Raw genomic sequence first — 23,363 nt, forward strand, 5'->3', positions numbered from 1 at the left:
TGATACTCAAAGACTAAAATAATTACAAAACCTATCTAAAAAAAATCTTTCGAAAATCGAGAAGGTATTTTTTTTACGATTGTTACTGCAACATCTCTTGAGAAGGGTTTTTCCCACTCACATACTAATTCGTGAGGTGCTTAGGTCTTTTTCGCTTTAAACGAGGAATAAATGACGAAAGAGGTCTCACCAGTCGTCCAGTAATTGTGTACAAACTTTTTAGCTGCTGAATTAAGATAACCCACCTGTCGTCTGGTTATTGTATACCGCAACTGTATAGTTGATGTAGGATGACTCACCAATCGTTCGATAAGTGTGTTCTAGCCTTGTAGCTACTGACGTTAGATGAATCACTAGTCGTCCGGTAACTGTGTACTAACTTTGAAGCTGCTGGCGTAAAAGGTACTCTGTCAGGAATTTACCCTTATTAATAAGTGTCAACTTGGCACTTATATAAGAGTTGCAAGTCACTCTTGATTATTTCATAACCTAATTAGTACATCAAAGGTCCGGTCAATTTCGTAACTTATCAACCGTAACATTTACAAGAAAACCCGTTATACGGCAACTCACCTATCGTCCGGTAACTGTGTACTAGCTTGTAGCTTCTAACTTAAGATAACTCTCCTGTCGTTCGGTTATTGTGTATTAGTAAGATGACTCACCAGTCGTCCGGTAACTGCGTACTAGCTCTATAGCTGCTGAAGTAGGATGACTCACCAGTCGTCCGATTAGTATGGTCTAGCCTTGTAGCTTCTGACGTTAGATGACTTGCCTGTCGTCCGGTAACTGTTTGTTAGCTTTGATGCTACTGACGTAAGATGACCCACCTGTCGCTCCATTATTGTGCATTAGCTTTGTAGCTGTTGACATAGGATGAATCACCTGTCGTCTGGTTATTGTGTACTAGCTTTGCAGCTGTTGAGGTAAGATGACTCACCGGTCGTCTGATTAATATGTTCTAGCCTTGTAGCTGCTGCCGTTAGATAACTCACCAGTTTTTGGTACCTGTGTACTAGATCTGCTACTGCTACTGCTACCGTAAGATAACTCACCTGTCGTCTGGTTATTGTGTATTAACTTTGTAGCTGCAGACGTAAGATGACTTACCAGTCGTCCGATTAGTGTATTCTAGCTTTGTTACTGCTGCCGTAAGATAACTCACCTGTCGCTCGGTAACGGTGTACTAGCTTTGTAGCTGCTGACGTAAGATGACTTACCATGCAGTCGTCCGATTAGCGCATTCTAGCTTTGTAACTGCTGCCGTAAGATAACTCACCTGTCTTTTGGTACCTGTGTACTAGATGTGCTACTGCTGCCGTAAGATAACTCACCTGTCGCTCGGTAACGGTGTACTAGCTCTGTAGCTGCTGAAGTAAGATGACTTACCAGTCGTCCGATTAGTGCATTCTAGCTTTGTAGCTGCTGACGTTATATGACTCACCAGTCGTCCGATTGGTGCATTCTTGCTTTGTAGCTGTTGACATTAGATGACTCATCTGTCGTCCGATTAGTGCATTCTAGTCTTAGCTGCTGACGTCAGATAATTTACCATTCATCCGGTAAATGTGTACTAGCTTTGTAGCTTCTGACGAACATTGTCTCACTTGTCGTTTGGTAACTGTGCACTTGCTTTGAAGCTTCTTACGTAAGATGACTGACCTGTCGTTATGGTTACTGGGTACTACACGTAGATCTGTAGCTGCTGACGTAAGATGAATCACCTGTCGTCCAGTTACTGTGTGCACTGGCGTTATAGCTAACGCCGTAAGATACCTGACTAGTTGTTCTGGAAATGTTTTCTAGCTGTAAGAAGAGTCACCTGACAAGGGTGTACTAACTCTATAGTTCACTGTTGGTGACACAAGACGACCTACCTGACGTCCGGTTTACTGTGCACTAGCTCTATAGCTTGTGACGCAAGACGACTTACCTGACGTCCGGTTACTGTGTACTGGCTCTATAACTGGTGACTCAAGACGACTTACCTGACGTCCGGTTACTGTGTACTAGCTCTATAAGCTGGTGACGCAAGACGACTTACCTGACGTCCGGTTACTGTGTACTATCTCTATAGCTGGTGACACAAGACGACTTACCTGACGTCCGGTTACTGTGTACTAGCTCTATAGCAGGTTACGCAAGACGACTTATCCGACGTCCGGTTACTGTGTACTAGCTCTATAGCTGGTGACGCAAGACGACTTACCTGACGTCCGGTTACTGTGTACTAGCCCTGAAACTGCTTACGATACTTCAAACGAATTTAAAGATTTAAAATCTGTTTGATTTCCATTCACCATTAGATTCAAAATTGACAATATAACCTTTACTATTAAAGCCTTCATCGCACTAAGTTTCAACGAAGATTTATGTCTGCTGTTTCTGTCCGAGATTGAACTAAAACTATTCAACCATATTCATTTATGTTTGTAATTTTAAGTTACAATAGAGTTTTGCTATCAGCAAAAATTTGTCAAATTGTAAAGATTTGGATTCCTCTAGAGAGGTTGGATCGAACCTATATCAGGTTATTTCCATCAGTGGAAATATTTTCGTGGTGTAATTTGTATATATGGATTGCAACCAATGGCAAAACTAGCTCTTTCTCATACGCGAATAATTAAAAACCGCTATCAAACAATTCCCAGTATAATACATAAAAATTAATCAATATTAAACAGTTGATACCAAATTTGTTATTGCAAAGTTTTCTACAATTTTCCATGATTTAAAACACAGGAGGAGGTACGATAACGCGTCAGTATTTGGCTCCTTAAATTACAAACTTAGTGAACTCTTCAATCCTCTCAAAGCGTGTTAGTTTTATTGTTTGTAAGGTATAGTTTGGATATGTTGAAATTGGCGTATTTGACCTAAAACGAATACTTTACACATACGGTTATGAGCCAAGGTCTTAAAAAAAAGAAAAAAGATCTACCTATATTTACATCTTTGTATAAGACATATTGTAGCAAAATATATTTTTCGGTAAGGATTTGACTCATAAAGAATATTTTAATGTCAAGACCTCTAATTGAGACTAGTTTTGCAGCATTGCACGAAATGCAAAGAATTTAAGCCATCAGTAAGCAAATATGTAAGACATAATTCAAAGATATACGTACTGATATTTAATCATATTGTGAAGATCTGATGATGCTATTTGATAGAATGGCCGAAATATAGCCTTATCATACCTCCTGGTGAAGATCTGATGATGTTATTTGATAGATTGGCCTACTGTAGCCTTATCATACCTCCTCGTGAAGATCTGATGATGTTATTTGATAGATTGGCCTACTGTAGCCTTATCATACGTCCTCGTGAAGATCCGAGGATGTTATTTGATAGATTGGCCGACTGTAGCCTTATCATACCTCCTCGTGAAGATCTGGTGATATTATTTGATAGATTGACCTACTGTAGCCTTATCATACCTCCTCGTGAAGATCTGAGGATGTTATTTGATAGATTGGCCTACTGTAGCCTTATCATACCTCCTCGTGAAGATCTGATGATGTTATTTGATAGATTGGCCGACTGTAGCCTTTTCATACCTTTTCGTGAAGTTCTGATGATGTTATTTGATAGATTGACCGAAATATAGCCTTGTCATACCTCCTCGTGAAGATCTGAGGATGTTATTTGATAGATTGGCAGACTGTAGCCTTATCATACCTCACCCTTTCAATGTTTTATACATGTATTAATAAAAGTAGATGTCTATTGTTAAAGATTGTATGGTGCCCTCTTGATGTCTTTTGGTTGTGTTGTGTTGTTGAGCCGCTCACCGATTTCCTCACACCTTCTTTTCTTAATATATCTTGAAAGATACATATATGCTCAATAAAGCTGACCTATTACTCCTAGTAGACAACAAACATGTTTTGTAAGAGCAAACACTTACCGTTTACAAGACGTCACATGTTCATCTTGCAACATTACTATCTCGAGAATACTAAAGACCATATATATATATGTGTATTATTACTCATATCACTCTCTGTAGATATAGATTTAGTAAATGAGAAACTGGCATAACTTTGATCATTAAACCATGAAAAGAGGTAAAGGACGGACATCTTCAACCTTTCCATGTGTGGCTTTGTAGAACATGCTCAATCTACTGGATTACCATTAACTTAACGTAAAATATTCTCAACTTATATGAATCGTTTTATTGAATACTTTCCTTGAACACTACACATATTTTACATCCCCTTCAGTGTTCCTCATCAATGTAATCTTACTATTATTCACAAAACGTGTTGTAAACCTGACCTACCAACTTCTCACAGAAATAAGTGTCTGTGCTAACTACAATTTTCGAAGTTACTGGAAGCAATCTGAACATGTGGTAAAAGAGAGGCGAAAGATACCAAAGGGACATTAAAACTCATAAGTCGAAAATAAACTGACAACGCCATGGCATAAAAAAGAAAAAGACCAAAAGACAAACAACAGTATACAAAACACAACATAAAAAAGACTGAGCAACACGAACCATACCAAAAATCAGGGGGGGGGGGTCTCATGCACTTGGGGAATGGACCTCACCACCCTTTTTTTATTCATTTAAAGTAAAATTTCTTAATTTTTTGGGTATTTAACTTATTTTTCTAATTATCTTGACGATTTAACAATAACAGTAATTTTTGACTGAATGCCCCTCTATTTTTATTTTACACAAGAATAGAGGGACACTAGTCTGTTTGATCTGGTCAACAATCATTTAGTATTGATTTTACATTTTATATCATTTCTATATTTATACGATGAAAACTTATATAAAACTGCAGGGATTTTTTCTTGTATTCCAGATAATAATTTTGTCCATGCAATTATCAATTATACGGATTTTAATACCGATTTCCAAAGGATATCTGCCCATTTCTCCATATATCAACGAAAAAAAACCAACCTTCAGCAAAGTTTACAGAATTTCATATGAACCCTATTATTACCCAAACCTCATACTTCACAGCCATACTATAAAATGGGTGTAACAATCTTTTCGAATAATTCTAGTTGACGTTTAACAGAAAGCTTTTCTATTAACTTCGTACATAACACACATTGGTTAATTTGTTTGTGTGTTTAGCCTTATACTTCCTGTTCTTTAGAATAAGACACCAAGATATGTGAACTCATTAACTATTTCTAGTACAATGTTATTATATTTTAACTCAAATATATTATGTAATTTACTTTTTGAGAGAATTACAATTTGACTTGTTTGTACATTCAATTTCAATTTCCACAATTCAAAATATTCAGCCCATACAAAACGTCCAGTTGCTTTTGTAATTCATTTTGCGACTCTGATACCCAAACGTTATCAGCTGCGTACAAAAAAAAACCCAAAGTGTAAGATAATTATCAAGTTCAGTTTCTAATTCATCTGTTAAAGTTTTCGGTCCATTTATGTTTTTGTATTTTAGAAATTCTTCTTAATCATTTATATATGAAGAAAAAAGTATCCTGAAAAGGGATTCATTTCCCCCTTGTCTTACTCTAACATTACATGGGGACAATCTGATAATTCGTTGGTATATAAAAATCACAAGATTTTATTTTGCTATACATATTAACATTAGTATTTAAATTTTATACGGAAGCCCATTGGGCATTTAGGACCTCCCAAAAATATAATTTGAATTCTATATCATGAATCAAAATCGTTATCACGAATTGTAGATAGAGAATATTATATGGATTTTTCAATATCACATCCGTATCAATCCGAGACATCATCAAATCCCAAGAGCTCTGCTCGAGGGATTATACTGGTTGAGGGTTGATACGGTGTGTGATATTGAAATTTTGTAATGAAAGAAATATTTTACATGTAAACAGTAGAATTTTTAATTGTTATATGTTTCTAAATTGTTTAACAGTTGTGCATTAATCTTTCACTATTTCATTAAAATATGGGTGCTTTTTTTTAATAATTAAACGGACTTTTTGCCTAGGAAAATTGATATCACAGATTTTTATTATGTACATAATTGCAAATGTTCCTTTCTTAATTTTAATATTGATTAATTTAAAGAATGTCTTAAGAAATAAAATTTTTAAGTGACTTTTTTCATAGAAAAAATAAGAATACAGATATATAATCCTAGGAAAATAAGTACCAGACATATTTTACTAGCTATGGACTTATTTTCCTAGCAAAATTTATACAGGGACTTACATTCCTATTAAATATGGTCACGGACTTGATTACCTAGGAAAAAAGTCTGGCGGATAAATTTTACTACCGGACCGAACTTTTACTGTTACATTTATACTTAATCCATTGACTGTGCCATACTTTTCTCGAAGTGCATATGATGTCTTTATACTTAAGCCATTGGCTGTGTTATACATTTTACTCAGACTGCTTATGACGTCCTTATACTTAATCCATTGGCTGTGTTATACTTTTTAATCAGACTGCTTATGACGTCCTTATACTTAATCCATTGGCTGTGTTATACATTTTACTCAGACTGCTTATGACGTCCTTATACTTAATCCATTGGCTGTGTTATACTTTTTACTCAGACTGCTTATGACGTCCTTATACTTAATCCATTGGCTGTGTTATACTTTTTACTCAGACTGCTTATGACGTCCTTATTCTTAATCTGTTGACTGTGTACTGATTGATAAGGCCTATGATTGGATTAATAGAGATTTATTGTTTTGTAAACTACAGTCTTTAGGAATAAGTTCGAAAATGCTGCAGGCAATACATTCATTGTATAGAAATGTTCAGTCTTGTGTTAAGATTAACGGTAATTTTATTGATTGGTTTAACGTAAAATGTGGCTTAAAATAAGGGTGTATATTATCCCCATTATTGTTCTCAATTCTTATTAATGATCTAATTGAGGATATTAAAAGGTTAAATATTGGTATTAATATTGATAATGATAAAGTTTGTATATTATTGTCTGCAGATGGTGTTGTTTTTTAAACTGAAAATGAAAATGATTTACAAAAACTGTTAGATACACTCAATACATGGTGCAATAAAAATGATATGCCAGTTAATTCAGATAAGTCAAACATTGTACATTTTAGAACACAATCTGTGCCTAGAACTACTTTTCCATTTTTATTTAATGGTAACAAAATAGATACTGTATCTCAATATAATTATCTTGGTTTACTTTTTACTGAATTTTTGAGATATGATGATATGGCAAAAGCGGTGGCAAAATCCGCTAGTAGATCATTAGGGTTGTTAATATCCAAGTGTAAAGCAAATGGAGGTTTTCAGTACTCTACATTTATAAAACTTTTTGATTCACTAGTTTGGTCTGTAATTGAATATGGTGCTGCCATATGGGGTACGAAGGATTTATCATGTATTAATAGTTTGAAGAATAGATCCATGCGCTTTTTATGGGTGTCGGTAAATATACACCTAATCTGTCATTATATGGTGATATGGGATGGATGCTTTGTAGTATTAAACAATAGTCTTGTGTATTTAGAAACTGGTCACGATTAAAAATGTGTGATGAGAGGTTAAATAACAAAGTTTTTTTATGGAGTAATTCCTATCGAAAGGGTAAAATAAAAAATTGGCAATTTAGAGTAAATGCCAAATTTATAAGTCTTGGTATGAATTATTTATGCAATACTAATTATATTTTAAGTAAGAGTGATATAAAAGATATCGAAAATGTATTATTTGAAAATTTTAAGCAGGATTGGTTAAGAAAATTGATGTCTTATGATACAATTACATTACGAACTTACAGAGAATTTAAATGTATATATGGTGTTGAGAATTATTTGATTAAAAATATGCCTGGTAAATACATGAGTGATATGTCTAAATTTCGGTGTGGCGTCGCACCTATTCGAATAGAAACGGGGAGATATGAGAATATTTGTTTAGAGAAAAGGTTGTGCTTTAATTGTAATGCAATTGAAAATGAAAAACGTGTGTTATTGCAATGTCCAATATATGCAGATTTACGTGATAGACTTTTTAATCGCGCTAGTCACTTTGACGATAGTTTTATGAATATGTTTGATCATGGAAGTAAAATGAATATAATAAAGTCAATATAATACTTCCATGTTTTGATGATGAAAAACTTATATTTATGTTTAATAATGATGATATGCAATTTTACACTGCCAAAATCTGCCACGATATATTATTAAAAAGAAAAAGTGTTTTATATGTTTAATGCTTGTATATACATTTCTTTTATGTTAAAATGTTTTAATCATTTTCTCATTACTCCTTTTAGAATGGATTATGTATAAGCTGTTGTTTACCTTTTATATATGTCTATATAACAAACAGGTTTAATGCTTGTATATACATTTCTTTAATGTATATGTGTTTTTAAGGGAGAGATCCGTTTGCGCCAAAAATGCGTCCTTTTGCGCCACAACTTTTTTCTCCAATGCTACGTTTGCGCCACTTGTTTTAAAATTACATGGTATCATTTGCGCCAAAAATAAAACATACGTTTGCGCTAATTAGAAGAAAAATGACTTCCCTCCTCCTTTATTCGGACTTAAACCGGCAGTTTACACGGCACATGTTTCCTTCCTGAAACATACTTTCTTCTTACTGCTGCTGCATGGGTACGTCCCAATTTAATGTATGTAGTAGCTTGTAACTTCATTTTATTGTCCAAAATGACAAACATTGAAGGATGAAACAGGGAACAAAGCACTGTGTCATCAACATATGTGGCTAAAACATAATCAGCAAAAGCTTCTATTTTCTTCTCTTTTGGCATATCTTGTATTAAATATTCAGCAAATCAATAAGTTTGCTTCTCTCTCTGTAAATGGACTGTCTAATGCATTTTAAGTCATTTCTCTCCAGATGCTCATCTTCATGGTGAGATATCTCCGAACATATGATACTTTTTAAGCCAAAAATGAGAATAAATATGTATTAATCATTGATATTTATGATAGATATGTGTACAGGTAAATTGGCGCAAATGAGTTCCGAACATTGGCGCAATTGATACATTTGGAAAACAAAATTTGGCGCAAATGATACCCCTGGAAAATAGTAATTGGCGCAAAAAGGACTGCTGCCGTTTTTAATCAGTCTCTCATAACTCTTTTTAGAGTGGCTTATGAATACGCTGTTGTTTACCTTTTATATATGTCTATGTTTTATATGTATGTACATAAGGTGAGACTTTAATAAAGTATTTGTCTTGTCTTGATTATTCATTAAACAGGGTCTAATTATCAATGGAAATTGGACTTTAAACTAGCTTACAGTTAAAGGGAGTACTCTTAGATTGGTACTTAGTGCCTTTTGTTATTTTGTTAGTTTTTGTGCTTAGTACCAATATGACTAAAGCCGTTACATCTGCTTTTAACAATCAGTTCGTTTTTATGTTGTGTTGTTACACCACTGTTCCAGGTTAGGGAAGGGGTGAGGGCTCACAAACTTGTCTATGAATTATCCCCTCTACATTCTTTTGGTGCCTGTTCTACTGAAGCCAGGAGCCTGTAGTCTAGGAATTCTAGATACCGTTCGGCACCCGAGAAAGACACTTTGGCACCAAGACAAATCGGCACCTCATAAAGATTAAATCAACCTTGTGTTATTAGCTTTCAGACCTTATTAAATCCTTGTTCAAAATATGTTGAATACACAATTAAAATTACATGGGACTGATGTAGGTTTGTATGCATGACCTCAATTTGCAAGTTTAGTGTAAATATAGCAAATATTTTCTACTGTTTTTACAATTACCTATTGAATTTTTAAAGTTCTACGACATTATTGTATATGGTATCTTAGATGAAGTATCTTATGAAGTGGTTTATTCTTTTTGATGTTTATTGGTGAAGACTGTATTGCAGCTTAGTCGTTTGGGTTGCTGTCTCATTTGTGTGTATTCTTCATGCATGGATATTGATTTCAAGGAGATTATAGACTTCATCATGCATATACTAGTATGTAATGCACAGTTTTATTCCGATGGTTTTCAAGTATTTAATTAATAAAACACATGATGCATTTTATGCGTATGGCTTGTAATGTTAAAACAATAAAATATAGTTTTCATGTATTTTGTTGTCTTTAGAGATGTAAGGATCAAACGATAACCCAAGCTACAAACACAAAGTGTACACTTTTGATCTTCATTGAGAAATTATCAAAACCCATTATAAACTTAAGGGCGACCTACATTTGCGAGAATTTGAATATGACAAGCATTACGTTAGGCGAATTTACCTGCAATTTACTTGAGTTTTTACCTTGGATTTAATCCTGAGAATAACCTGAATTTTACGTTTTTGTTTTAGGAAAATTAGTTATCTCGTTGGTTGTTGTTTATCATATTTGTTTTTCGTTTATTGTTTTGAACATAAATTGGCAATCATACTACATCTTCTTATTTCTTATATTAATAAATATATATATGAAAGAAGTCTTTATTTGTTTATATAAAAATTAAAAAACCCTACATTTACGTAAAAGAAAAGTTTTGAATAAAATACAGTGAATATCCTGGAAAGGAACATTCAAAGTATACAGTCATGAATAAAACACAGTATACATGTATATGATATCTACAAGAACCTCCATAAATCAGTCTTTGTCTGGTACATGTACTCTAGCCATTTCAGATAACGTTGGCGGGAAATTCCCCAGTTTGAAACTTCAAAAATTGTTGAACAGTAAACTGAATTTTGTCTTTGTCTTTGCGCTTTACAAGAGCTTGGTTATCGCTACCGCGAATTCTTATGTAAGTAGTAGCCTGAACTTGCTGTATAATCTCAATGGAGGTGTAGATGCTGGATGAGTAGAGCAAACCTGTTCAATGTAATGGTTTTGAAAATACTCTTGCCCATTGTTGGTATGTTTTGTGGCTAAAACAAATTTTTAAAATAATTAAAAGTAAATTTATTTAATTTCGGCAATCATAGTTTGTTTATAAAAAAGTCAAGGATTTCTTTTTATATATTATTTTAATTAATCTGCGCAAACATAGTGGATTTTCAACAGGTAAATTTCAAGCAAATGTGGATTTTTTTTCACGCAAACGTAGGACAAATTCGCACAAACGTAACGCACCGAAACTTACATAAAATATTGATTAATGCAAAACTACAATTAATCATGATTATCAAATTTATTTTGCATATTTTATTTAAGGATTTTGATATTACTGTAAAAATTCTGGAAATTCAGGAAAATATGGAGAAAAAATGTGGTGCCGAATTTTCTTGGTCCCGAAATGTCTTGATGCCCCGAAACTGTGCCGAAATGTCTTCGGACCTGGGTGCCGAAGTCCTGTACTTGTTGATAGTTCAATAATTGTTTTTCTTTTATGTTTTCTGTTTTTTTGGTACAATTTCATTTTGTATTTTTGAGAATTTTGTGTTGATAATAGTTCTTTGATATGTTTTTTAAACTCATTCACTGCTTTTTTTGGACTTAGGTCTATGTAGAGCTTGACCAATTGTAATACTGTCTATTGTTGAGGACCCTATGTTGACCTCTGGTGGTCTTTTTGTTTATTGTGTCATTGATTAGCTGTCTCATTTATGTTTAACTCACATTTTTTCTCTCATATTTTTGGTGAAATGTCTATTATGTTTAACATGTTGGCTCGCTGCTCTATTGATGTTTACCCCAACATTGTCTTTTAATATTCAAACCATTTCATTTTTTACCCTTCCCGATACTGTTTTATATTTCATAGAGACATGAATCCCTGGCCACCCTTGTTTCTACATCTTAATCAATAAAAAAATAGATAAGCTACACATTTATTAAAGTATCACAAACTTAACAAATATCACAACAGTTAAATAAATATTATGACAAGTTCTGGTCACATGACTCACAATTGTTGTTGACATAAATTAACATTAAACACCAACTTCGAACCTATAACCTGATTTATTTATCAATAAAGCATGTTTTCTTGTCTGAGGATGATCTCTAGATGTATTTTGAATTTTTGTGTCTCATTGACCTTTAACCTATGTGACAATAACTTTTAATTATATGGCTGTTCAAAGGATAAATTGACTCATATTTCAATAAGATAGACAAATGAACAACAATATACCATACTTAATTTCATAATCAACATGTACATAAAACTTGTGTGGACCTTTGGTAAGTTATTCATCAGTTATCATGCCAAGGACTACTTGTAATCAATCCTGTTACCTGTTTTAATGCATCTGTAATTTTAATAATATAAAAAGCTACTTAAATATTTTGACAAAGTATTGAAAGCTGATATATGTAATATAAAAGCTGCACCATTACTTTTAAACTTTATATTTCTAGATGCACATATTTTTGCATTTTAATAAGAAAACAAAAATTCAGCACAAAAATGCTTTAAAATAATTTTCACAAATTGTTTTTTCACGTTGAACACAAACTTCTAGTGCTCAATAAATTTTGCTCATAAAGATTAAATCAATATTATCATTATCAATGAAAGCTGATTATATTGAGTATCTTGATTGAAAAAGTTCTGGGTATTTTGCTCCATTAAATTCATCTTAGTTTCTTCTTCAATTTTTTCTTCTTCAGGTCTCTCTCTAAAAATCACCTATTTGACAACCTTTTCAGAAACTCCCTAGTTTAATATGTCTGACAAGTTTTAAATATCTGCCCGGATTTTTCATTTTTATCGTATCGTATCGTATATATTCATATTTCAGTTTTTTGTACTACGCTCATAAATTACTTCTGTCTTCACCTTTGAACAACAGCAATAGAAGGATTTACATTTCACCATGATTCAGTACTTTTCGTTTGCTTAATACTTCACATTTTACCATGATTCAATGCTTATTTCATGCTAAATGCTTCACATTTCAGCCATTTTACATTCAGATCACACGACTGGATCTAACATTCACATTTTGATCACATGACCTGCTTCACATATTAGACTCTCTATGATCTTCAATATCCCCTACTACTCCACTCTCACAACTCTCTATACATGAGTTACTACGATACATAGACTTAGTATTACTGCCCTCGTTCACTTTCCAGCAGTCATTAGTGTTAGACACAAGATAAATCATGGCTTTTGGAAGTTGGCCTTTCTTGATCAGATAGAAAATCACAATACGGATGAGCATGTGACATATAAGCATGAGACAGGCATACACAAATAATATGTAACATGTGTTTAACAAAATCTGTCTTAATGTACTAACAAGGGGAACTAACTCTGAATGTAAATAATGCACAAATAATCCTTCATCCATTTCTGAAAAATAAATGTATAAATACATTAATAAAATAAGGTTTTTTGCAGTATACATAATGTAAGCACTTGTCCTTTGTTGAGAAGCATATGGTAACATTAATCTCTTTAGTTGAAATCAAACTATGTTTGTGGTGTGCCTTGTTTTAAGTTACTTAAGGCAATAAACAATTATATGCCTTGCTTCCAACCCAAAAACATTTTTTTTGGTCAAAAATTATAAAAGAAATCCTGTTTTCTCTGGTTGTAGAACCTATGCATTCTTTATCCTCTGACTTATTTAGTCATTTGTGATAAAATTGAATGAAGTCATGGAGAAAAGATGTCATAACGTTGGAAATTAGAAATTTTGTCATGAGTGTATGAATTATTAGATGTGTAGTGTAATATATCATCTGACTTGGAGGAAATATGTGATTTTTCTGAATCATGTCAAAAGGGAAAAATTGAACAAAATTTTGACCTTTTTTTTGAGACAGTGATAGGAAACCAACAAACTTTAACTCAAACATTGCAATTGCATCCCAGATTCAAGGAAAGGTAACATTGTTACCTTGTAATGTTCTCCTCTACTATAAAACTAACCTTTAAATGGTGATGATGTAATGTTCCCTTCTTCTATAAGACTAACCTTTAAATGGTGATGATGTAATGTTTCTACTATAAAACTAACCTTTAAATGGTGATGATGTAATGTTCGCCTCTACTATAAAACTAACCTTTATATGGTGTTGATGTAATGTTCTCCTCTACTATAAAACTAACCTTTAAATGATGATGATGTAATGTTCCCTTCTACTATAAAACTAACCTTTAAATGATGATGATGTAATGTTCCCTTCTACTATAAAATTAACCTTTAAATGGTGATGATGTAATGTTCGCCTCTACTATAAAACTAACCTTTAAATGGTGATGATGTAATGTTTGCCTCAACTATAAAACTAACCTTTAAATGGTGATGATGTAATGTTCTCCTCTACTATAAAAATAACCTTTAAATGGTGATGATGTAATGTTCCCTTCTACTATAAAACTAACCTTTAAATGATGATGATGTAATGTTCCCTTCTTCTATAAAATTAACCTTTAAATGGTGATGATGTAATGTTCGCCTCTACTATAAAACTAACCTTTAAATGGTGATGATGTAATGTTCGCCTCTACTATAAAACTAACCTTTAAATGGTGATGATGTAATGTTCGCCTCTACTATAAAACTAACCTTTAAATGGTGATGATGTAATGTTCGCCTCTACTATAAAACTAATCTTTAAATGGTGATGATGTAATGTTCGCCTCTACTATAAAACTAACCTTTAAATGGTGATGATGTAATGTTCGCCTCTACTATAAAACTAACCTTTAAATGGTGATGATGTAATGTTCGCCTCTACTATAAAACTAACCTTTAAATGGTGATGATGTAATGTTCGCCTCTACTATAAAATTAACCTTTAAATGGTGATGATGTAATGTTTGCCTCTACTATAAAATTAACCTTCAAATGGTGATGATGTAATGTTCGCCTCTACTATAAAATTAACCTTTAAATGGTGATGATGTAATGTTCGCCTCTACTATAAAACTAACCTTTAAATGGTGATGATGTAATGTTCGCCTCTACTATAAAACTAACCTTTAAATGATGATGATGTAATGTTCCCCTCTACTATAAAATTAACCTTTAAATGGTGATAATGTAATGTTCGCCTCTACTATAAAACTAACCTTTAAATGGTGATGATGTAATGTTCCCTTCTACTATAAAACTAACCTTTAAATGGTGATGATGTAATGTTCTCCTCTACTATAAAACTAACCTTTAAATGGTGATGATGTAATGTTCCCTTCTACTATAAAACTAACCTTTAAATGGTGATGATGTAATGTTCTCCTCTACTATAAAACTAACCTTTAAATGGTGATGATGTAATGTTCTCCTGTACTATAAAACTAACCTTTAAATGGTGATGTACAGAATGTTCCCCTCTTTAAAATAACCTTCAAATGATGATGATGTAATGTTCCCTTCTACTATAAAACTAACCTTTAAATGATGATGATGTAATGTTCCCTTCTACTATAAAATTAACCTTTAAATGGTGATGATGTAATGTTCCTTTCTACTATAAAATTAACCTTTAAATGGTGATGATGTAATGTTCACCTCTACTATAAGACTAACCTTTAAATGGTGATGATGTAATGTTCTCCTCTACTATAAAACTAACCTGTATATGGTGTTGATGTAATGTTCCCCTCTACTATAAAACTAACCTTTAAATGGTGATGATGTAATGTTCTCCTCTACTATAAAACTAACCTTTAAATGGTGATGATGTAATGTTCCCTTCTACTATAAAATTAACCTTTAAATGATGATGATGTAATGTTCCCTTCTACTATAAAACTAACCTTTAAATGGTGATGATGTAACTGGTAAAAAATTACAAGATGTTATCAGCTCTTGGACCCTCAGTAATGATGGACTACAAATATCTGTATGAGTCATGGAACAGAGGTCTGATAGTATCAGTTGTAATACTTCATTCTACAAAAGTTTATTCCAGTTTATAAAAATTCCATAAAATAACGATGTTTATATTTGGTTATATTTATATTACTGTTGAATCATTATTATTTGTGGGGTACAAATTTTTGTTGATTTTGTGTTCAAGGATGTATAAATATACAGGATTGTATGCAGTCTTTTGGAAGTCCAAGGAAAATAAATTGCTTCGCGGAGCGCAGATGGATAGGACCGCAGAGGTCCAACGCTGAACATTTGGGGCAAAAATGGACACAATATTCGCGCTTGATACAGGTCTGAATTTGGATTGTAACTAAATATTTGACACATAATAGGTTTCTGACACAGAATAACTGTAGTCAAAGAACTTAGAATTGGTTATATGATTTTTTGCTTTTGTGCAATACACTATGCTGTTGCGAATTGACCCCCCCCCAAAAAAAATTGTTTACCCCCCCTTGTTTTTGCAAAAAAAAAAAATATCTGAAGAAATTGTTCCCCCCCCACCCCCCCCAATTTTTTTTTCACCTCCCCTCCCCTTTTCCCCAAAATAATTCTTTCCCTCAAGATATGGTCTTAATCTCAATTAAAATTTCCAATGGAGTTTGCAACCATAATTTCCCATTTAAATACATCATAAAAGTCTTAAAATAGAAAATGACATACATAATCATGGCTAAAATTAATATTCCTTAATCAACATTTTTAAACAGTTACTTCTAATAAAATGCTCCGCTGGGCGCAGCTTGATACGACCGCAGAGGTCGAACCCTGAACAGTTGGGGCAAGTATGGACACAACATTCAAGCTTGATACAGCACTGAATTTGGATTGTGATTAAATATTTGACACAGCATAGGTTTCTGACACAGAATGAATGTGGTCTAAGAACTTAAATTTTTTTAATTTACCTATTCAAACCATATCATTATTATTTGCTTTTATATATAAATCAGAAATAACCAATTTAGAATGGAAAATTTTAAAGAAAAAAAAATCCCTCCCCCAAATGTTTTGAACCCCCTTATGATTCATCACCCCCAAACTCAATCCCAGCCTTCCCTTTGTGGTATGGTACCTTGCAGTACAATTTCAGAGAGATCCATACACTTGAACACAAGTTATTGTCTGGAAACTAGAAAAATGCTTGTTTTTAGGCCCCTTTTTGGCCCCAAATTCCTAAACGTTTAGGGCAATTACCTGCAAACGCAAACCCAGCTTTCCCTTTGTGATATGGAACCTTGTAGTACAATTTCATAAAGATCCATACACTTACACACAAGTTATTGTCCTGAACTAGAAAAATGCTTGTTTTTTGCCCCTTTTTGGCCCCTAATTCCAAAAATTTTGAGGCAATTACCCCAAAATCAATCCCAGCCTTCCCTTTGTGGTATGGTACCTTGCAGTACAATTTCAGAGAGATCCATACACTTGAACACAAGTTATTGTCTGGAAACTAGAAAAATGCTTATTTTTGGCTCCTTTTTGGCCTCTTATTCCTAAACGTTTTGGGCAATTACCCCCAAACTCAATCCCAGCATTCCCTTTTTGATATGGAACCTTGTGGTACAATGTCAGAGAGATCCATACACTAACACACAAGTCATGTCTAGAAGTTACAAAAATGCTTATTTTTGGCCCCTAATTCCTTAACTGTTGGTACTGTTGGTACCATAACCCCCAAAATCAATCCCAACCTTCCTTTTGTGGTATTGAACCTTATGGTAAAATTTCATAGAGATCCATTCACTTAAACTAAAGTTAGAGTGCTAAAAACCAATGTGTCTTCGGACGATGACGTCGACGACGCCAAATTCATACCAATATATGAATAAAAATAAATTGACAGCTATCACTGCAAGACAATACAACATTTATTTATACATAATTTAAAAGCAGTGTAAGGGAGGTAATCCAAACATAACATTGTACTTTTTTTAATTGTCCATTACCCAGGAAACCCTTGTTTTCCCCCTTTTTTGCCCCTATTAAATTCCTAAACGGTTTGAGTCATAACCCGCCAAAGCCAATCCTAACCATACTTTTGTGGTATGGAAACTTGTGGTATAATTTCAGAGAGATCCATACACCGTTCCACAAGTTATTGTCTGGAAACTAGAAAAATGCTTATTTGGGCCCCTAATTCCTAAACTGTTAGGACTATAATCCCCAAAATCAATCCCAACCTTCCTTTTGTGGTTATAAACCTTGTGTTTAAATTTCATAAATTTCTATTTACATTTACTTAAGTTTTTGTCCGAAACCAAATGTCTTCAGATACTGACGACGACAACGTGATACCAATATACGACCGCAAAATTTTTTGCGGTCATATAAAAAATATCCATGACAAGAGTGCACACGCTGAAATGTCTCGCCTTCTTTACTAATCATTGATATTATGTTGATAGTCCTAAATATAAAGCTTTATTACAAATGTCACATAAACTTAACATTAACCAAGTGAACTAAACATTGACCAATGAACCATGAAAATGAGGTCAAGGTCAGATGAACCATGCTAGGCAGGCATGTACAGCTAACAATTCTTCCATACAACAAATATAGTTGACCTATTGCTTATAGTTTAAGAAAAACAGATGAAAACACAAAAACTTAACACTGAGCAATGAACCTTGAAAATGAGGTCAAGGTCAAATAAAACCTGCGTGACTGACATATAGATCATAAAATATTTCCATACACCAAATATAGTTGAACTATTGCATATAGTATTAGAAAAAAAAGACCAAAACTCAAAAACTTAACTTTGACCACTGAACCATGAAAATGAGGTCAAGGTAAGATGACACTTGCCAGCTAGACATGTACACCTTACAATCATTCCATACACCAAATATAGCTGACCTATTGCATGCAGTATTAGAAAAAAAGACCAAAACTCAAAAACTTAACTTTGACCACTGAACCATGAAAATGAGGTCAAGGTCAGAAGACACCTGCCAGCTAGACATGTACACCTTACAATCATTCCATACACCAAATATAGTAGACCTATTGCATACAGAATAAGAAAAACAGACCAAAACACAAAAACTTAACTATAACAACTGAACCATGAAAATGAGGTCAAGGTCAGATGACACCTGCCAGCTAGACATGTACACCTTACAATCATTCCATACACCAAATATAGTAGACCTATTGCATACAGTATAAGAAAAACAGACCACAACACAAAAACTTAACTATAACCACTGAACCATGAAAATGAGGTCAAGGTCAGATGACACCTGCCAGTTGGACATGTACACCTTACAGTCCTTCCATACACCGAATATACTAGACCTATTGCTTATAGTATCTGAGATATGGACTTGACCACGAAAACTTAACCTTGTTCACTGATCCATGAAATGAGGTCGAGGTCAAGTGAAAACTGTCTGACAGGCATGAGGACCTTGCAAGGTACGCACATACCAAATATAGTTATCCTATTACTTATAATAAGAGAGAATTTAACATTACAAAAAATCTGAACTTTTTTTTCAAGTAGTCACTGAACCATGAAAATGAGGTCAAGGACATTGGACATGTGACTGACGGAAACTTCGTAACATGAGGCATCCATATACAAAGTATGAAGCATCCAGGTCTTCCATCTTCTAAAATATAAAGCTTTTAATAAGTTAGCTAACGCCGCCGCCGCCGGATCACTATCCCTAAGTCGAGCTTTCTGCGACAAAAGTCGCAGGCTCGACAAAAATGTGTACCCATGATAATAAATCAATCCATGCTGATGTATTTTTTAGTTGCCATCTCATTGTCATTTAATGCAAGTCTCTTTTATTCATAATTAGATATGTGAAGTAATGAGTGAAATGTATAATTGGTGTTGATGAATATTGAATAGCATGGCTTAAGTTGAGGTTGGGAGCTATATAAATCATTCTGTGAGACGTAACAAGTTAAGTTCATCATTGAAGACCTTTTAGCCAGTACACTTGTGTCAAGATAAAGTACTACAATAAAGTGCTAATATTTCCATGTTTCTTTTGCAATTGTTGTTGCATGAACATCTGTCCCTTGTGCATTTTCACACTCATACATTGCCTGGTGTTGTAAAAAATACAGTTAAAGTTAAAACCTATTGTTCTCTTCAGTTACATGAAATCCAATTATTACCAAAACTTTCATATAATGAAAATACCAAGAAGCTAAAATTGTACAAACATGCAACTTTGTTCATATTATTAGCTCATAGTCACCTCTGCTGAATTTAATTATAATTTGATAAATACCAAACAATCAATAAGTTGCTTGGTGTAGAAATTTTAATAATTACCTGTGTATTTATTGTACTGGTCAGAAAATGGTTAATGGCTGCCACTTCTGAATCAACCAATGCTTTGTGCTCTTTCAAAATAATGTTGAGGTCAGAGGTAACATCTATTAATAAACTATTTGTAATGTCAACCTGTCTATGTAACTGTGGAATGATGGATTTAGTGTCTATGAGAAATGTAGCTGTTTCTATGCTAACCAAGTCTGAAGTAGCCTTTGTAACTAAACAAATCACTAAAACGAAAGCTCCGACTAGAACAAACCTCCACAGGATAGGAGCAATTAAATGTTTGTAAAGAAAAGTTGACAAAGTAAAAATAGTTCTAGCTACAAATGAGTGTGGAGTACTCTCTGTGTACGATATACGTTTCTGTTTTTGTTTTTTATTCCAGATTTCTCTCAGGATTTCCTGTTTGGATTTCTGAGCAGTATTGGCATACAATTGAATAGGATCATTTTTACCGGACCACATGTCTTCTTTGTTTTCTGAATAAAAGTTGTAAGGATTTTCTTTTGAGGCATGTTCTAGTTTACGATTATTACATCCTGTTTGCCAAAACTGAATTTTTTCAGCCACATGGTCTGTAGGTACTTTGATATCCACTCCCATTTTAGCCTTGCGTAATATTTTCCATAACCACACAAATCTATAGCCTAACATGAAAGCATCCATAATAATAAATAAACATATGAAAACTGGTAGTATAATTTGTTTCATACGACTGATCATCTTTGCTTTAGACATCATTTTATCATCCTGTGGTTCATTAGACCTTCCGTCTGATGATGAGTTAGTATTAACCCATAATGTTTCTGCAGCCTCTAGAATTTGTGATTTGAATTCTGATTTATAGTTAACAGGTAACTCTGGATCCTTTTTCAATAGTACTGTTCCAGGTGATACTTGTAGTCCTGCAGGTATAAGTTCTTCTACAGACTTCTTCAGTCTGAAATATAAACAGTTATAATCAATACTTATGCAATCTAAATTCAATACAAAAACTATGTCACTTCACTTGTTAGAATCTGACAAAGCTCTGATCTACTGAATACAATCTTATTCAAATACAGTTCCCTTGTCAAGGCTTCACATGTAAGAATCTGACAAAGCTCTGTTCTACTGAATAAAATCTCTTATTCAAATACAGATCCCTTGTCAAGGCTTCACATGTAAGAGTCTGACAAAGCTCTGTTCTACTGAATAAAATCTTATTCAAATACAGATCCCTTGTCAAGGTTTCACATGTAAGAGTCTGACAAAGCTCTGTTCTACTGAATAAAATCTTATTCAAATACAGTTCCCTTGTCAAGGCTTCACATGTAAGAATCTGACAAAGCTCTGTTCTACTGAATAAAATCTTTTTCAAATACAGATCCCTTGTCAAGACTTCACATGTAAGAGTCTGACAAATCTCTGTTCTACTGAATAAAATCTTATTCAAATACAGACCCCTTGTCAAGGCTTCACTTGTAAGAATCTGACAAAGCTCTGTTCTATAAAATAAAATTTTATCAAAATACAGATCCCTTGTCAAGGCTTCACTTGTAAGAATCTGACAAAGCTCTGTTCTACTGAATAAAATCTTATTCAAATACAGATCCCTTGTCAAGACTTCACATGTAAGAGTCTGACAAATCTCTGTTCTACAGAATAAAATCTTATTCAAATACAGATCCCTTGTCAAGACTTCACATGTAAGATTCTGACAAATCTCTGTTCTACTGAATAAAATCTTATTCAAATACAGATCCCTTGTCAAGGTTTCACATGTAAGAGTCTGACAAAGCTCTGTTCTACTGAATAAAATCTTGTTCAAATACAGATCCCTTGTCAAGGCTTCACTTGTAAGAATCTGACAAAGCTCTGTTCTACTGAATAAAATTTAATCAAAATACAGATCCCTTGTCAAGGCTTCACTTACAAGAATCTGAAAAAGCTCTGTTCTACTGAATAAAATCTTATTCAAATACAGTTCCCTTGTCAAGGTTCACTTGTTAGAATCTGACAAGGTTCTGTTCTACTGAATAAGATTTAATTAAAATACAGATCCCTTGTCAAGGCTTCACTTGTAAGAATCTGACAAAGTTGTGGTCTACTGAATAAAATTTTATCAAAATACAGATCCCTTGTCAAGGCTTCACTTGTAAGAATCTGACAAAGCTCTGTTCTACTGAATAAAATTTCTTATTCAAATACAGATCCCTTGTCAAGGCTTCACTTGTAAGAATCTGACAAAGCTCTGTTCTACAAAATAAAATTTTATCAAAATACAGATCCTTTGTCAAGACTTCACTTGTAAGAATCTGACAAAGCTCTGTTCTACTGAATAAAATCTAATTCAAATACAGATCCCTTGTCAAGAATTCACATGTAAGAGTCTGACAAATCTCTGTTCTACAGAATAAAATCTTATTCAAATACAGATCCCTTGTCAAGACTTCACATGTAAGAGTCTGACAAATCTCTGCTCTACTGAATAAAATCTTATTCAAATACAGATCCCTTGTCAAGGTTTCACATGTAAGAGTCTGACAAAGCTCTGTTCTACTGAATATAATCTTATTCAAATACAGATCCCTTGTCAAGGCTTCACTTGTAAGAATCTGACAAAGCTCTGTTCTACTGAATAAAATTTAATTAAAATACAGATCCCTTGTCAAGGCTTCACTTGTAAGAATCTGACAAAGCTCTGTTCTACTGAATAAAATCTTATTCAAATACAGTTCCCTTGTCAAGGTTCACTTGTTAGAATCTGACAAAGTTCTGTTCTACTGAATAAGATTTAATTAAAATACAGATCCCTTGTCAAGGCTTCACTTGTAAGAATCTGACAAAGTTGTGTTCTACTGAATAAAATTTTATCAAAATACAGATCCCTTGTCAAGGCTTCACTTGTAAGAATCTGACAAAGCTCTGTTCTACTGAATAAAATTTCTTATTCAAATACAGATCCCTTGTCAAGGCTTCACATCTAAGAGTCTGACAAAGCTCTGTTCTACTGAATAAAATCTTATTCAAATAAAGATCCCTTGTCAAGGTTTTACATGTATTAAGAGTCTGACAAAGCTCTGTTCTACTGAATAAAATCTTATCAAATACAGATCCCTTTTCAAGGCTTCACTTGTAAGAATCTGACAAAGCTCTGTTCTACTGGATTAAATCTTATCAAAATACAGATCCCTTGTCCACACTTCACTAACAAGAATCTGACAAAGCTCTGTTCTACTGAATAAAATCTTATTAAAATACAGATCCCTTCACAAGGCTTTACCTACACCTT

General features: G+C 33.5%; 2 protein-coding genes across 51 annotated transcripts in view; one reads left to right on the plus strand and one right to left on the minus strand.

Moving 5' to 3' along the window:
- Window positions 1-23,363, plus strand: part of LOC127737537 (galactosylgalactosylxylosylprotein 3-beta-glucuronosyltransferase 3-like) — a 154,906-nt gene that overhangs the window by 42,272 nt on the left and 89,271 nt on the right. The gene's annotated exons all lie outside the window — the stretch shown is intronic.
- Window positions 11,761-23,363, minus strand: part of LOC127737532 (uncharacterized) — a 51,995-nt gene continuing 40,392 nt past the window's right edge. Inside the window, exons 12-23 of one of the 50 annotated variants that reach the window (XR_007999622.1) lie at window positions 20,084-21,029; window positions 15,663-15,798; window positions 15,433-15,478; window positions 14,976-15,205; window positions 14,838-14,929; window positions 14,562-14,699; window positions 14,424-14,469; window positions 14,194-14,285; window positions 14,102-14,147; window positions 14,010-14,055; window positions 13,918-13,963; window positions 11,761-13,247 (exon numbers count right to left, since the gene is read on the minus strand). Coding sequence is in view for 2 of the 50 variants with exons in the window: in XM_052248344.1 (XP_052104304.1) it covers window positions 15,474-15,478; window positions 15,663-15,798; window positions 20,084-21,029 (1,087 nt within the window). In the remaining 48 variants the exon portion in view is untranslated. The other 49 variants (XR_007999638.1, XR_007999621.1, XR_007999637.1 and 46 more) reach the window with 49 other exon arrangements.

The sequence above is a fragment of the Mytilus californianus genome, unplaced genomic scaffold, assembly GCF_021869535.1.
Source record: "Mytilus californianus isolate M0D057914Y unplaced genomic scaffold, xbMytCali1.0.p SCAF_4, whole genome shotgun sequence".
Taxonomy (NCBI): Eukaryota; Metazoa; Mollusca; class Bivalvia; order Mytilida; family Mytilidae; genus Mytilus; species Mytilus californianus.